The sequence below is a fragment of the Struthio camelus genome, chromosome 1, assembly GCF_040807025.1.
Source record: "Struthio camelus isolate bStrCam1 chromosome 1, bStrCam1.hap1, whole genome shotgun sequence".
Taxonomy (NCBI): Eukaryota; Metazoa; Chordata; class Aves; order Struthioniformes; family Struthionidae; genus Struthio; species Struthio camelus.
This window is the reverse complement of record NC_090942.1, coordinates 1,994,942-2,009,826: the sequence shown is the minus strand read 5'-3', so window position 1 is coordinate 2,009,826 and position 14,885 is coordinate 1,994,942. Positions and strand designations below refer to the sequence as shown.

Sequence of the window (14,885 nt, the reverse complement as noted above, 5' to 3'; positions counted from 1 at the left end):
GGGGAGGGGAGGGGAGGGGCGGCTCCTCCTCCTCCTCCCCCCGCCCCGCCCCGCCCCGCCGCCGCCGCAGCCGCCCCTTGTGACGCGTGCCGCGGCGGCGTCCCCCCGTTGCCCGGCAACCATTGAGCGCTGTCAGCCGCCCGACGCGGCTACGAGGCGTCTGATTGGCCGCAGGCGCGGCGGGCGGCCAATCGGGGCGGGGGTTGTTGCGGGGTGGGGCGCCGGAGCCGGACGGCGGGCGGGCGGGAGCGAACGAAGGGGGAGCGGGGACGTGTCGGCGGCCGCTGAGGGAAGATGTCGGGAAGGAGAAGCGTCGGCGACCCGGAGGTGGGCTGAGGGGCTGGGGTGAGCGTGGGGGAGCCTTCCCCCTCCGCGCTGAGCGGGGGGTGCCGGGGAGTCCGCGTCGGGGCGCGGGCGACCTTCGCCTTTGAGGGGGGCGGCCGGGGGCCCGTGAGGGAGGGGTGGCGGCGGCCCCGGGACCCCCGGGCCCCCGGGGGTCTCCAAGGACCGGGGCAGCCTCCAGGGACGGGGCGGGGAAGGGCCCTGCGGTGAGGAACGGGCCGAGACTCGCCTGGAGGCGGCTGTGCTCGGGGGGGTGATTTCGAGGCGAGGAGAGAGGGAAGGGGCGAAGTTGCCTTTGAGGCTTTGAAGTGAGGGTCTGGTGGGGCTCCTGCGGTCGAGTGGAGGAGGCAGAGGCCTCTCTTGTGCCGGAGAGCGGGGGACGTTTGAGAAGATGGCCCTGTTCTCACCCTCCTTTTCGGCTGCCTTGTAGCGCTCTTTAGATTCCCTTTTTTGGTAAGGCTTTTCAGCCTTTAAAACTCATGCGTGGCTGTATATCGACTTCATGTTATCGTCTCCTTTTTAAAACAGTATTTAACCAGGCGAATCCCTCAGAATCCTAAATATCAGCATATAAAAACTCGCCTTGATACTGGTAAGTGAAATCATCTTAGTAAAAACTACCATAGGTAGATGTAAGAGTAGACCAAAGTAGCTATGCCGAATGTCTTAACTGCCTCTGTGCCCTGAGCTACTTTACGCTGCGCGTGATGATGCAGTTCTGTGAGAACTCGCATCGCAGTTGTGATGTCTCACCTTGTCACTGCTGTCAGGCACTGATGTGACAATTCCCACTGAGGTTACTGTGCTTGGAGTTGCTATATGGGCTTTCTTTGTATAAAATGATATCATGGCAAGAATGTAAATCAGAATAATTATTTGGAGGGGTCTCTGGGCTTTCTGTTGATAAGACAGTTGAATTTTGTCCAGTAGTATTTGCCAAAACTCTCCAAACAACAGCGTTGGGAAAGGGATAGTTTGTCCCCAGTCACACTTCAAGTGGTGCGTCAGAATGCAGATTAAAATGCCACGGTCCTGATTTCAGTCCTCTGTCTAGTGACATACGGAGTTTTAGATAGTGTCTTTCTAAAGATCAGAGCTTTGATCTGCAAAACATCACCAAGGCAACTTAAACTTTCAATTAGAGAGGACTTGGTGTGGAACTTGTAAATGGGATGGAGAGAATGTAAAGAGGCTGCTTTTCAGGAGTATTGTTGTTCTGACTAGCAGGGTGCAGATACCTTTGTGCCTCTTATGGAAAATCCCGTAAAATAAAACTAAGGTAGGTGCGTTCGTAGAGGAATGGAAATGTGCTGTGAGAACGCATAGAAGATTTGGGCTCCTGCTAGGCATGAGCGCTCCTGGTGACTTCCTCTATCCAGCGTGGAAATTTCATCCTTTGGAGCGCTGCTCATTCCCACAGACAGTTGGTAGCCCAGGTCCAGCAAGTCCTTTGACTGACTTGGCTATTAAGCTTTGCTGTGGGTGTATGAGAAGAGGGCAAGGAGGAACATGATGTTACTTTTGATTTTACGCTTGCCTCGTATTCTTATGGTGAAAGAGGATCTGGAACAAACGCTTGTTACTGTAATCTGATCTTTTCTTTCAAAAATAATTTAAGCCTGAATATTGCTGAAGAAAACCACTAAAATAAAGAACTGTTACGAGCAGTTTGATCTTCGTTACAGGTAACAGTTTGACAAAATACACCGAGAAGTTGGAGGAGATCAAAAGAAGTGAGTATCTTGCAAGGAGCAGAATTTAGCTTGCAATGGGTTAGTTCAAAACTGAAAGAGCATCGAATTGCAGGTAGAATCCCAGGCCCTTCGTTTGCTTGGAAATCTCTGCTCTCTGACGATGCCCCCAGGGATTTACAGGAATCGGCGTTAGAAGCTCGCCATGATAGGATATGATTATACTGGGCTGCAGTACTTAGGCGCTTACCTTGTTTCTCTGCTGGATATCTTCCATTTTCTGCTGTGCCTCATTTCTCTGTCTCTCCCAGTACTTTACAGTTTTACTTTAAGTAAGATACCAGGCAGACAGGTCTGGGAGTTTTTCTAGAACCTTCTGTGCAGAAATTTTGTTACTGAATGGAAATGAGGTAGGACAAAGCTCTGTGGATTAAGAAAACTAAGTTAGACTCTCCTGGAAGTCTGAGACTGCACTCCTAGGACTTTTTTGTTTCCGATAATGGTATACTTGAACTTGAATTTGTGTGTATGTATGTGTGTGTATATATATATATATATAATTTATTTATTTCTATTTATATATACACACACATATATATGCACGTACATATGCATATAATTTTAGCATACTTAGATTTCTATCAGAATACTTCCACGTAGGAAAGAGTCAAGCTCACCTCTGTGTAACTCACGGATCTCACTGGAATTAGTAACATCAATACTTTAACACTCTGGGCCATTCACACTAAGAAAAGCCTACCTGAATTTTATTACAGTCCATTTTTGCGATAAAGATAGACTGACTTTTTTTTTAATTCTTACTAATAAAGCTAATGTTATGCTTTTTTATTTTCACTTACTGTCATGGTTTTTTTTTTTTGCATAGGAAGACAGAAAAACTATCAAATCCAAAAGCTGCCTTTATTGATGTGAAAGAGAAATCTCCACAAATAATGAGGATGATCAGGATTTTGAATGTTCATTTTTGGCTCTTATAACCATGTACTTTGTTTCCCTAACTCAATAACGTTCAAATTATAAGGGAGGTCATTTATCTGTCGTGTAAATGTATTTGTGCTTGCCTTTGTGCAAAATGTTCCTTTGTTGCTGTTTTTTAAATATTGTGGCTTTGGGGGGAAAATCAAAAGAGAAAAGACCTTGTTTCCCAAAATCCTTTGTTGATTGACTGAGATTTCAGTACACAGCACTGGATTGTCATCGCTTTCTATCTGTGCTGAAAATCTTGTTGTGTTGGTCTAGTTGGTTTTATATCTGTACTGTGAATCTAATTTCATTGTATGTAGGAGTCCTCTTGTTTAATCTTGGTCCTAGAGACCCGTAGAAACTTTCTCATTATGTTTGTGCTGAATAGACAGCTTGTGTTCCCTGGCAATTTAGAAACTTCTGTGCCTTGATTTCTCATGGATAGATGACACCATTTGGACACTACTTTAAAAACCCAGCACAGTCAACTCTCTGTCTGTTGTGTAATGTGAGAGAGTGAGACCTAGTACTGCAAGCCTAATGTGGAATCAAAAATGATAAGATAGCTGGAACTATGATTATTTGTCCTTTGGAGGACTGACTTGGGCAGAGGCACCAAGTCTCTTCTTGTTCTTCGATGTTGCTTCGCTCGTTGCTGAAGCACAGAGAAGAACTTCCCTGAGTATACAACAGAGTAGTTATAGCTTCAGACCAGTTCACCGAATCACCATGTCGGAAAATCCTAACGGACCTTCCAGGATAGAGCCAGGTACGTGGTGTTGCTTTGGCGGTCAGAAGCAGCACTTTTGCTACAGTTTCTGGTATTAGCTGGGAAGCTGGCCCAAGCATTCAAAATGGCTTGCTCCAGGGCAGGCTTAGCAATAGCAACAGTTCTCTGTGTTGACAGAAATAATCTCGGGTGGAAAAGCCTTTATGATCTTTGCTTTTCTGAAATCTAGTTTATGTGCAGATCTTGTACTTTAGACCTGTGGTTTGAAGTGTACGCTGTAAGTCACAGACTGCTGGGTTATTTCAGATGGACTCTTTTTTTTTTTTTTTTCCAGTGCAGGTTTTTTAGCAGCAAGTATGTACAGCTTTGTGGTCTTTAAAAATATATATATATATATAAGGTGCAATACTGAATCTGGGGAGCCTGCTTGCTCTGAAACGCTGAAAATTAGTTGGTCTACCTCCCCAGGAAGTGTGTTTAAGAGCGAGAGGATAGGAAAGTTTAAAAAAAACACTAGAGTCGAAAGCTCACGGTATCTCTCTCAGCATCTGTCCTACTGCTGTGAAGTACCTGTTGATTGTGTACAGGGGGAATCTTGTCTGTCAGGAAGTGTGTGATCACCACTTGTGTTGGGAAGGGATTTCACCTGCCGGGGCTCACTTGGCTCCTTGCCTAAAAAAAAATGTCAGCTGGAGAGTTTCCCTAAGTTAATTTTGTTGTAATTTTTTGGGGTGGTTTTTATAGAGCTATGGATTGGAACCCCCCACCTTCTCCCCGCCTGTTTCTTCACTTAAGCTACAGAGCAGTCAACAGATGGTAGGAATTAGAATTGCTTAACTGGCTGGATTTGATAAAGGTCTTGTATTGCAGTATTAGCCCTCTTAGCCAAACAGTTGGCGACAGACCAGTTTGGAATGTCCTCCAACAGTTACTAAAATTATTAAGAAAATGCAAAGGATTTTTCGTGTTTAGGAAAAAAACAAAAAAAACCCTGACTTTAGAGGTAGGGCCTGATGAGGGAGGAGAGAAAAAATGGAGAAGCGATCTTTCTTTTTTTTAAAGGAGATTTTAGATTAGGTAGAGGATGGCTTCTAATGACTTAAAAAGCTGCATACCGAATTTTGTTAAAACTGCAGTGCCTAACACTGGAAAAACTTTGTTCATCTCCCATAAATTTCTCTGCTAGTCTGGGATTGTTTTTTTTTTCCTCCCCCCTATATGTTTTCCTCTGCTCTCTTCTTTCTAGTTGTAAATTTCCCAAAGGATGGGGCTTCCATTACTTCCCATGGGAGGCTAGTCTGTATCGAGATGTTCCTATTGATATTTGTGTTAAGGTCTCTCTCCTACTACATACGCCCTTTTGTTTCAGCTAGAAGGCTTCTCTCTTCCTGCTGTTTACACATCTCAAGTATCTGTACACAATCAGACTTCCCTCCTTGTCATCGCTTACTTAGCGCTGTTAATCACTGCTCTGGATTTTTTGCCAATCCTTCCAACAGATCGCTCAGTTTTCTTGCCGTCTAAGCTCTGTGTTCAAGCTTAAGATTCAGTTAGTCCGGTTTCTCTATAGAGATTGTGTGCGCTTCAAGCTGGTACCGACGCCATTCTACCCTTGAGTTGTCCACATTAAAATCCTCATGTCGATTCTCCGCTTCTTTAGATAGCTGTGATAACAAGCCATGGGATTCAAAATTTTAATTTCCAGGTGAAGTAAGAAAATCTTGACCGTTTCAATCAGTACTGTTTTATATAGTAGCCCTGCTTGGTATTTTAAGAAATCGTAGTCTGAGATACAGTACACCTATGCTCTGACTCTGCTGTAAATTATACAATTAAAATTCAAGTCCTCAGAGTTTTACCTTCTCGTTTAAGAGACTTTGCAACAGTACTGGGCCTCAAAGAACAACAGGGAAGGTGATTAAATTTGTGAAAATGTTTCCTTCCCCCAGTGAGAGAAGAAAGCACAAAAGAATACAGGCTTGGGTCGAGAGGCAACTAAGTCTGTCTTCTGCCTTTCCATCGTATGTGGGCAAGATCTCTCTTTATAACCGGTATTACTCTTTACAAAACCTTTGGCTTTGTTCTGATCCTGCAGAGCAAGCTTATTTCCCAGCAATCCTGCCTCTTTGTGGAAGAGAGTCTATGAGAATAGCTGGGACTAAGCCTTTCGCCTGGTATTGGCCAAAACTGGGAATACCTGTGAGAAATTACATTGTCCTCTTCTGTTTTGTTCTTGAAGATTACAGGTACAAGAAAGACGAGCTGTTTAAAAGACTGAAAGTGACTACTTTTGCCCAGTTGGTATGTACAGCTCTTTTCTCTTTGGTTTCTGAAGTCGTCATTATCTCTTGTTAACGGCATCCTTGCTTCGTCTAAAGCCTTATATGTATATATGTAATTATATAGACAGTATATGTTCTTTTGTAACTGGATTCTTCTTCAGCTTCTTATTTTCCTGCTTCTGCTCTTGTAGATGACCCTTAGTAAAAGCAAACCGTATGGGCCAATGTTTTCAGAGCAGCCAAACACTTTTAGCTGGAAATTGAAGTTTGCGATGATTCTGAGTGTTTCCAAATCCAATTTTTCTTTTTAATCCACTTAAGAGGATCTTCAAGCCTCTTACAAAAGAAAAGGGCTATGTAAAGTAGGATTCAAATCAGATCTCGTGGAGCTTTGTGTCAGGTAGTTACAGCATGAAACCCTAACAGCAGAAGGCAGGAAGGTTGCGACTTCAAAGCTTTCCGCATGCTTTTTAATTAAAAATGTAATGTATAATGAGTCAAAATATGTAAAAGGGGAAAACATGACTGGGAAATAGAGTGTTTGTTGCTTATATACTGGTCTAAGAAAATCAATAAAAACTTTAAAAAAAAAAAAAAGCTTTTTTCTAAGGGGAGAAGAAAATACACACAGGTATTAAAGGAGTGGGTTTTTACAGAAGTGTATGTTTCGTTCCATTGGACCATTAAAACCAGTCTTGTGACTCTCACTACTGTGATGAACTAATGTAATAGATGACTATCGTAGGTCTGTTGTCACAGAGCAATTAACTGTTTGCCGTTTTCTCCTGTGTAGTATGTATTGTGAAATGTTTTGTTTGCAGCCAGTGACTGAACTTCAGAAACGTCAGAAAAAGTTGTGGTATTCGGTTTGGCCAACAAGGTACATCTGAGTTTTCTTTATTCTAAAGTTGGGCGATCTTTCTTTTTGCTGCAACTTCCGTTCAACAGAAAGACACACCTGCAGTATGGGCCTCAAATAGACCTCTATATTTGACCTTGAAGTCCGGTCGACGTTTCGCTGAGTTAAATGTGTTTTGGCATGAGGATCTTTTTTCCTTAAGCTGATCCCTACTGTCTTTCAGTGACACCGGTGTATTCATATCAAGGTATTGTTGTTTGCTTTTGTTTCCTGCAGGCCATCCAGGTTGCTTCTCTATCTGATGAAACATTAGAAGTGACAAATGAAGAGATCCAGAAACTGGAAGGTAACAATATTTATTGTAAGCACAAAAGAGAAAGAGCTGTAGTTCCCTGTTGTATTTTGAACTGTGTCCTGGCAGGCTTAGCTGGCTGTTCAGCAAGTCTTTTAAGCAAAGATAAAAATAGTTTAAGCTCTGGCCTGGCCTACAGCCGTTCCAGTTTGGGATGCATGGCTCATAAAAGCAGGAAGGTTTGCAAATAAAATGCTTCAAAGAAAGGTCTTGTGCTGTAAAGGATATTGCAATAACTCAGTAGGTAATCGTGCATCAGAATTAAAGGGATTGTAACATTTTTAGTGAGTTCTTAAAACTGAGATCTTTAGCTCTTAAAAATCATGCATCTCTTTCTTATTTTTAATATCAGACTCTCAGGGAGTCCCTGTTATAAGAGGATGAAGAGAAGGGTGTCTTTAAGAGACATACTTTCTTCTAAGAATAGAAACGAGGCTTAAAACTTACTTGTTTATTTCCTGTGGCATTTTAACTCTTCGTACCCTGTTTGCTCCCCAGATGGTGATTCTGCTACTTCAGATGCCGAACTCATAGCAGGGACAAATGGGAAAGGAAGCCCCAGTGAGGCACCACTTAATCCGCTCCTGTTCATAAACAACACAGGAGCTGGAGAGTCGTATCGGTCCACACTGCAGAGGTACCAGATAATACAAAATTTTTTTCCTATCTTAAAAAATAATTGTTTTTATGCTGCTATTTATTTTACATTGCCGTATTTAAAAACACTGTTGCCACCTGATGATTGCTGAAGTAGCTACCAAGGGAATACACTTGTGGGGTTCTGTCCAGTTCCCTGTGTTCAAGAATCCATGTTATAAACTGCTCTGGTGAACTTGATTATGTGCCTTCCTGATGGTCTTAATGGGATTATCCTGTGAATGAGAACGAGAGTCCAGTTTCCAAATCCAATACATCACTAGTCGAGGTCAGAGATACCAGGAAGACATTGTAAGAGGAAACTTTGTCCCAGCCCTTGCTGTACCAGTGCAAACGTTAGCAGAAGACTTGAGATGCTAGCCTGACAAACTTGGAGCTCACGTACCAAAGCTATACCAAAGTTTAGTGACCAGTAGGAGTATCTTGAGTAGAATGCAGCATTGCTCTTATTTTGGAGGTTTCCGTTCAGCGTCCTATAGCCAACCTAGTGATGGAGTGGGAAACTGGAAACCTCTGCAGAGCACTGTGGGTGGATTACTGACAGGTACTTACTCTGCCTGGACTACTGAGATCTGCTGTGGCAACTTTTTAGGCTTATTCTCCCTCAGCTCAAATAATGTAACGTAGTCACTTAGGACATGGAATAAAGCACCTGGACTTGACTGATCCAGAAGCAGTCAGTATGTTCACATAGCAAGGCTGTACTCTGTTTTACCACAGCAACAATTATTTCTTTCAATGTACTTGTTAATTTGATTCCCGTAAAGTTGTTAACAAATGCACAGAAAGGTTCTGTCTCATGTGGTGTCTTGCTGTATTGGACCATAAAGGAACTATTGGAAAACAGAAAATAAAATCATAGAAAAGCATGCTGACGTGGTTAAGACGTTCAGAAGGATTCATGGAGTGAGAGCTTGCATCATAACCTCCTCTTTCTTCTTGTAGTGTTATAAGTGGTGTTGGTGAACTAGATATAGAAAAGGACGCTCCAAAGAAAGTGGACCCTCAGGCTAAAGACATGCCTTATCCCGACTGCCCCTTCCTGCTTTTGGACGTACGAGATCGCGATGCATACGACCAATGCCATATTGTTGGAGGTAAGAGAGGGCCAGAATCCCACAGCAGCCCAACGTCGGCTGCCTTCATACGTTCAAGCTCTTTGTGTCGGATTCTGGCTATCTTCATTTTTCTTCCCCTGAGACGGGCATCAGTGTCCCCAACAGAGGCAGTCTTTTCTGGCTGAGAGCCAGCACCACAGCTCCGTATGAAAGACCTGGCGGCAGGGGCACCGACCAGCTAAGCAGGGCATAGAGGGAGTCCCAATAACTGTGGTCAGGAGGCAAAGGGGAGCAACGTCAGCAGGAAGGAGGATTTGGGATCTTTCAAGTTCAGAGAATTTTTAGAGACCTTTTCTTCCACAAATAGCTATTTTGATGATCTGCTCTCTGCACTCATCCAATACAGACATCTCTTCCTGGAAAGGCGAGAGGAGACTGAGATGATGTTAATCCCTTGTTCAGTGGGTTTCCAAGTCTCTTGTACTCTTACAAGCCAGTGTCAGTTGTATTCTAGATCGTGGGATGGTTAGTGTTCAGTCACGATATGATTTTTCTCTCTCTTTTTTTTTTTTTTTTGTTTTTCTCTGCAGCTTATTCCTACCCTATTGCAACACTATCTAGAACCATGAATCCATATACCAATAGCATTCTGGAATATGTATCCTTTATAAAGTGCTGGAAATCAAGAGAACTGGAGGGAGGTTGATGGGGGGAGCTTCCAAAAAAAAAAAAAAAAAAAAAAGAGATATAGCAATCGCCAATGCCAATGATTAGCCAGCAAAATCTCAGGATTTCAAGAAGGGTGGGAAGGGAAATCCTTTATGCTGGTGGGGATTACCTGGTGGGGCTCCGCTGCAACCATTGGATGCCAGGTTTGAACCTCGAGGTTGTAAGGCCTGTTGACGTCACTGAGCGCTGCCTGAATTTGGCATTTCTTGGGATATGTTCTTGCCCCTGGAAGGCAAATCCATACTACCTGGGCGCCTGTCCCCTGGTACTGCTGAAGTGCTGGGCAGCTTGAGGGGGGTGCTGATCAAATCCTTTGGCTTCCTCCCAGCACGTTGATGGGGACTGCCTTTTCTCTGGAGGGTAGAAAGAGGATTATTAGCTAGGATTAGGCTGGTAATTTCTCAGGTTGATAGCTTGTGAGGGCTGCAAGGGAGAGGAGAGGGTGGTAATGAAGGTGCTTCTTGCTACTGTCTGTTACTAAATAACCTTTAGAACAGTGGTGGAACAAGTGCCCCTCAGGGCTGTGGGGATTAAGCAGAGTCCTTCCAGTATCTGGCAAGCTTCAACTACTAAGAAATTGCTTTAATACACAGGTGAAGGAGAGGTGTTACTGACTGATAGCTGCAAATCGAGTAGGGACTCTTTTTGCCTCCCGTCTCATTTGTTTGTCTCTTCTTCTTTCTAAAAGATATTAACAATCAATTTGAGTTTATAAATGAAGAATGGTCTTTAGCTTTTCTACCTATCAGAAAAATGCACATGGAAAAATTATTATTTTGTATGATGATGACGAGAGGATAGCCAGCCAGGCTGCTACAACCATGTGTGAGAGGGGCTTTGAAAACTTGTTCATGTTATCTGGAGGTAAGTGGGGATGGGCAGGACTCTCTGAAGTCTCAGGTGTGTAGACTTGGCGTGGGTTGCATGAGCTGGGCATGCAGAGAAAGAGATCTTTTTTCCGCTCTGTCAAGTGTTTCACTTGTGACTGGTAAAATCACTGATCCCATCTTGGACCCCCCTAGCTGGTGGTCACTCAAAATATGCGATCCGTGTGTCTGCAGGCCTCAAAGTCCTTGCACAGAAGATCCCGGAAGGACTGGTCACGGGCTCGCTCCCAGTGTCGTGCCAGGTGGTGACTCACACTGTATCTGCCCGAAAAAAGGCCCCCCCCAAAGTGCCACCCACGCGTGCTGAGAATAAATGGAGATTTACTGCAGATGATCTACAAAAGATGAAGTATTATCTAGAAGAGGAGCAGATTCCTTCAGATACTGCCAGTAAGGCTCCCGGACTAACGCTAGAATTGCTTTCTGTAGCTCTTGAGCCTGCCTAGCCGCAATTCTGTGCTTGGCTGTAGCCTTTCTTCCCAGGATATTGCTGGGAGGAGGAGGGTTGTTTCCAAACTGATGGAGAAGTTACGCCAAAACTGGTGTCATGTTGATCCCACAGGACTTAAATCTCATATAGCTACGTGATAGCAAAATTCTGGGTCTGCTGAGGGTAGGCATGTGCTGTGCTGCCCTGTGGCTTTAAATGCCTTTAGGTTTTCCTGGTGGCTAGTAGGTTTTTCAAGTTGTTTAGGCCTTTTGCTCCAGCACACCTAGATTGAGACTGTCCGGAGAACCCCACCGAGCTAGCGATGGTGCTGGGTATGTTGCACTGAGAGCTGGAAAGCCAGTGAGGGGCAGCACGTCGTTCGGGTGCTCTTTGCCATGTGCACGCCTTCATTTGGGTTTCTGACCTTTTTTCTGCAGGCCGTCTTAGCCGTGGTTCTTCAGGGCGCGATACCAAGGCGACAACTGTGAGGAGCAACCACAGTCTCCCCAGTACAGCGGGCTCAGCCGGATCTCTCACCGCCCGCTCGCTCAGCAGCAGCAGCCTCCAGAACAGGCCATGGAAATAGGCAGCAGTGTCTCTTTCAGCTGAATAAATGAATGTGCAGGTTCTGGGAACCGTGAGCAGTTACAGCCCATTTGTCGTTTTAGGAATCTGCAAAGAAAAGCAGCAGCGGTATTAAAATGGCAGCTCGGGTAAGGCTGGGGGAGCTGGAATGGTTGATGTTTCGTAGAAGCGGGAATGGTATCGTTTTGATGAGGCTGACCTTTAGGTGCAGTGTCAGGACACTGTCGACATAACTGGTTCCTAGGGGAAGGAGGAAACTGGTAGTAAAGCCTGGGACCAATAGAAATGGTTCTGTGAAACTTGTAGTTCAGACTTAATGAATTTGCATCTGTTACAAATACGCCCTCAGCGCTGGGACTAAAACTGCAGACTGTGCTAATACGTGAACGCGTGTGAAAGTACATGGGTCAGAAATCATCTGTGAGCAAAACCTTTGGTGTCTAGTAGCAGCGATACAGACACTTAACAAATTGCCAAAATGATGGAGAGAGGACTCCATCATTTTTTATTTTTTAAACTTATGTTAATGAACAGAAGTATTTGTAATAAAGATTTTTTTTTTTCTTTGAAATAATGCCCAGCGTAGCACTGTAACCTGACAGTCTTTACTCATGGACAGTTTGTGAAATAGTTCTGCATTTGTAAAAGTGAGTTGGACGGGAAGATAAGTTGTTTTTTCCTCTCCTCGTTGCCTGGAATGTTTGACTTCTAATTACGCTTTTCTGCTTTGTTCCTCACTGTGGTTGTGGAGAAAGCTACTGTGTGGTTGTTTGGTGTCTAAAGCTGATGAGAGTAATGCTCTGGTGCGTGCAGAGAAGGATTTTAGTTGACTTCTCTTAAGGCAGGACCAGCTCCTGTGCCCCTCTTCCCAGGGCACAGACAGGGTCTTCCCTGGGTTCAGCTGCATACCCGTGGTTTCCTCTTTTTCCTACTTGCAAGAGCAGGCTCAGCGTCATTGCAGAGAACTACGAAATAAATTGAGGCGACGGTCAGTTGCTCTTCTGCTGGCAAGCCTGTCTTCCCTGACCGTGATAGAGGCCAATGTGAGTCAAGGTGAGGAGGCAGAACTTCATTTTGCTTTGTAAAACGTTTGCGTGATACATGGAGGTAAATTGTGCTCCTTAGTGGAGCAGCAAAGAGCTCTACAGTGCCTGTGCTTGATAGAGGCTTATTTCTAGCTATGCCTTTGCCGGTATTTTGGAGTAGCTCCTTTAAGATTAGGGTGACTGAAGAGAAATTTTCTTTTTCCTCAAGAACCAGGGTCCCTGAAACCTAGCAGGGACATGGACTTCAGGCTCAGTAGGGCCTGAAGATTTCGTGGAAAACAAGTACCACAGCTTTCATGAAATCAGTGCTTCCAACCGTATCAGTGTTGGCTGGCTGACCTAGAAATCATCTGAAACTCCTCCATGACAAAGCTGCCTGTTAGAGGCTTTTGGGATGGCTATGTAGGGACCCTGCTCCCTAGCCTTTACCTACAGTATTACAGAGCTTAGTTCAGCTTTGGCTTCTTGGGTTGGTGGGGTTTTTTTGTATGTGGCTTTGGGGTTTTCCTGTCCGTTTGATGGAGCCAAGGAATCTTTAACAGACCCCCAAATTCCCTGCTGGTGCAGGTCAGTGGCAGAGGATTGTGGTGAAAGAAAGACGCAAGCAATTTGCGGTTCAGTAGTCCAAAACTCAACATCTCTGACCTCATTTTTTCACTGCCTACACTTAAACCTCCGCTACAGGAGTGAATATTGCTGCTGTGCCTGTGACCTGGGCGAATAATTACAATGATCCTCGTGGAAGCAGGGAAGGGGTTGTATAATGAGGAGCCTTTTTGCCTCTGGAAACCAGACCCATGCTCTCTCTAGATTTATAGTCACTCATTTTAGAGTCAAATGTTGATCGTAGAGTGTGAATCACAGCTCCGAAGTCTCTACCCGAATCTTAAATCGGAGGAAGGCTCAGGCAGGTGATGTTTTTGTGGCCAGGGACTGGCAGTTTCGTTCTGATCCTGCTCAGTCCTGTCAAACCGTGGGGCCTGATCCTGGACAGCGCGATGCGCCCTCGCGTGTGACAGGCAGCCCTGGGACGCGAGAGCGCTTGGCATCTCTCAGGATCGCGCCCGGTAGCGATGTCACCAGCTTGCCCTTTTGTCACTGCCTGTATCATGCCCTTAAAAATCAGGAAGATTGTAAATTAATGCATCGGAGGGCGCTTCCTCGCTGATGTGGATTGCCGTTTCTCTGGGAAAGAGAAACTTTGTCCGCCTGTAGCATAGTTGCTCTGAAACAAGAGCCAAAGCCTGCTGCGCAGTATCCACCGTGGATCTGTGGGCCGCGACATATGCGCTGTGCCGTACGCTGGCCACGTGGGTTCAGCCCTCCGCAGGGAAGCGCGAGGAGATCCACACCGACCTCTGACACCCTGTGCGGGGAAGACTCTACAAAGCCAAGTCAAGAGGCTCTCAGCATTTAAAACGTGCTGAACTACTACAAGGACTTGTAAGAATTGAGCCGCCTTGTGTTTAAATACAGAGCTGTATTTTCATCCGTAACAACATCTGCTTACGGTGAGGTAGCCTAGAGCTCCCTGCTTCCCACAGAAGCCCTCGGATGCTTTTTGGCATTCTGACTTTATCCCGTCCCTGGGTAGTAAGGCGTCTGGTTGCTCTGTTTACAGATGTATTTATCTTGAACGAAGTAGCGTGTCTTTCCCGTTCGGACTGGTTATCTTTTTCACTGGTATGGCAGCATCACCCCTTAAAAGCATTTGTTTAAATGCGGGAGCCGCAGAGACCTCGTTCTTGGCCACAGATTTCCTCTACTCCGCAGCCTTGCGAAGCTGGCTAACTTCTCTGGGCTTTGGTTTCCCCGCTGGCCGAACGGGACAGGTCGACCCTTCCTGAGTAGTGGCGTGAGTAGGTGAAGAGCCTTAGAAAGCGTTCCCTGAGTCTGCTCTTGAAGCCTCCCAGAAATGCCAAGCGTTGGTTGGGGGAGAACCGTGACTTGCGCGGTTGCGTATTTTGATCTGGGTGTCCTGAGTCCGCTGCCCCTTTCGGGTTTGTATGTCAGCTCTATTTTTGTGGCGTTGTGAAATAAAAAGTTGAACTAAATGGCGCCTCCTCCGTAATTCAGTGGTATCTTGCCTAGCCTGGTTGGCAGCGCTCTTGAGCCTGGAAAACGATAGCGCTGAGCCGTACAGCTGAAGCCTAAGGTGCACAAGGGAGCTGAGAGACCGCTTGTTACGTGCTTAAAACAGGGACCAGCACAGCAGGCAGGGTGCCACCGGCTCGGCACCGGGAGGCAGTTCAG

General features: G+C 45.3%; 1 protein-coding gene across 1 annotated transcript; it reads left to right on the top strand.

The window, feature by feature from the left end:
* The first annotated feature begins 205 nt into the window (after positions 1-205).
* On the top strand, positions 206-14,686 carry CEP41 (centrosomal protein 41). Its single transcript, XM_068948213.1, has 11 exons — positions 206-327; positions 871-934; positions 2,028-2,075; positions 5,987-6,048; positions 7,165-7,234; positions 7,739-7,877; positions 8,843-8,994; positions 9,546-9,613; positions 10,434-10,548; positions 10,746-10,961; positions 11,439-14,686. Exons 1-11 carry the CDS (start codon positions 295-297, stop codon positions 11,585-11,587), a joined length of 1,116 nt encoding a protein of 371 aa, XP_068804314.1. The 5' UTR covers positions 206-294; the 3' UTR covers positions 11,588-14,686.
* The last annotated feature ends 199 nt before the right edge of the window (positions 14,687-14,885 follow it).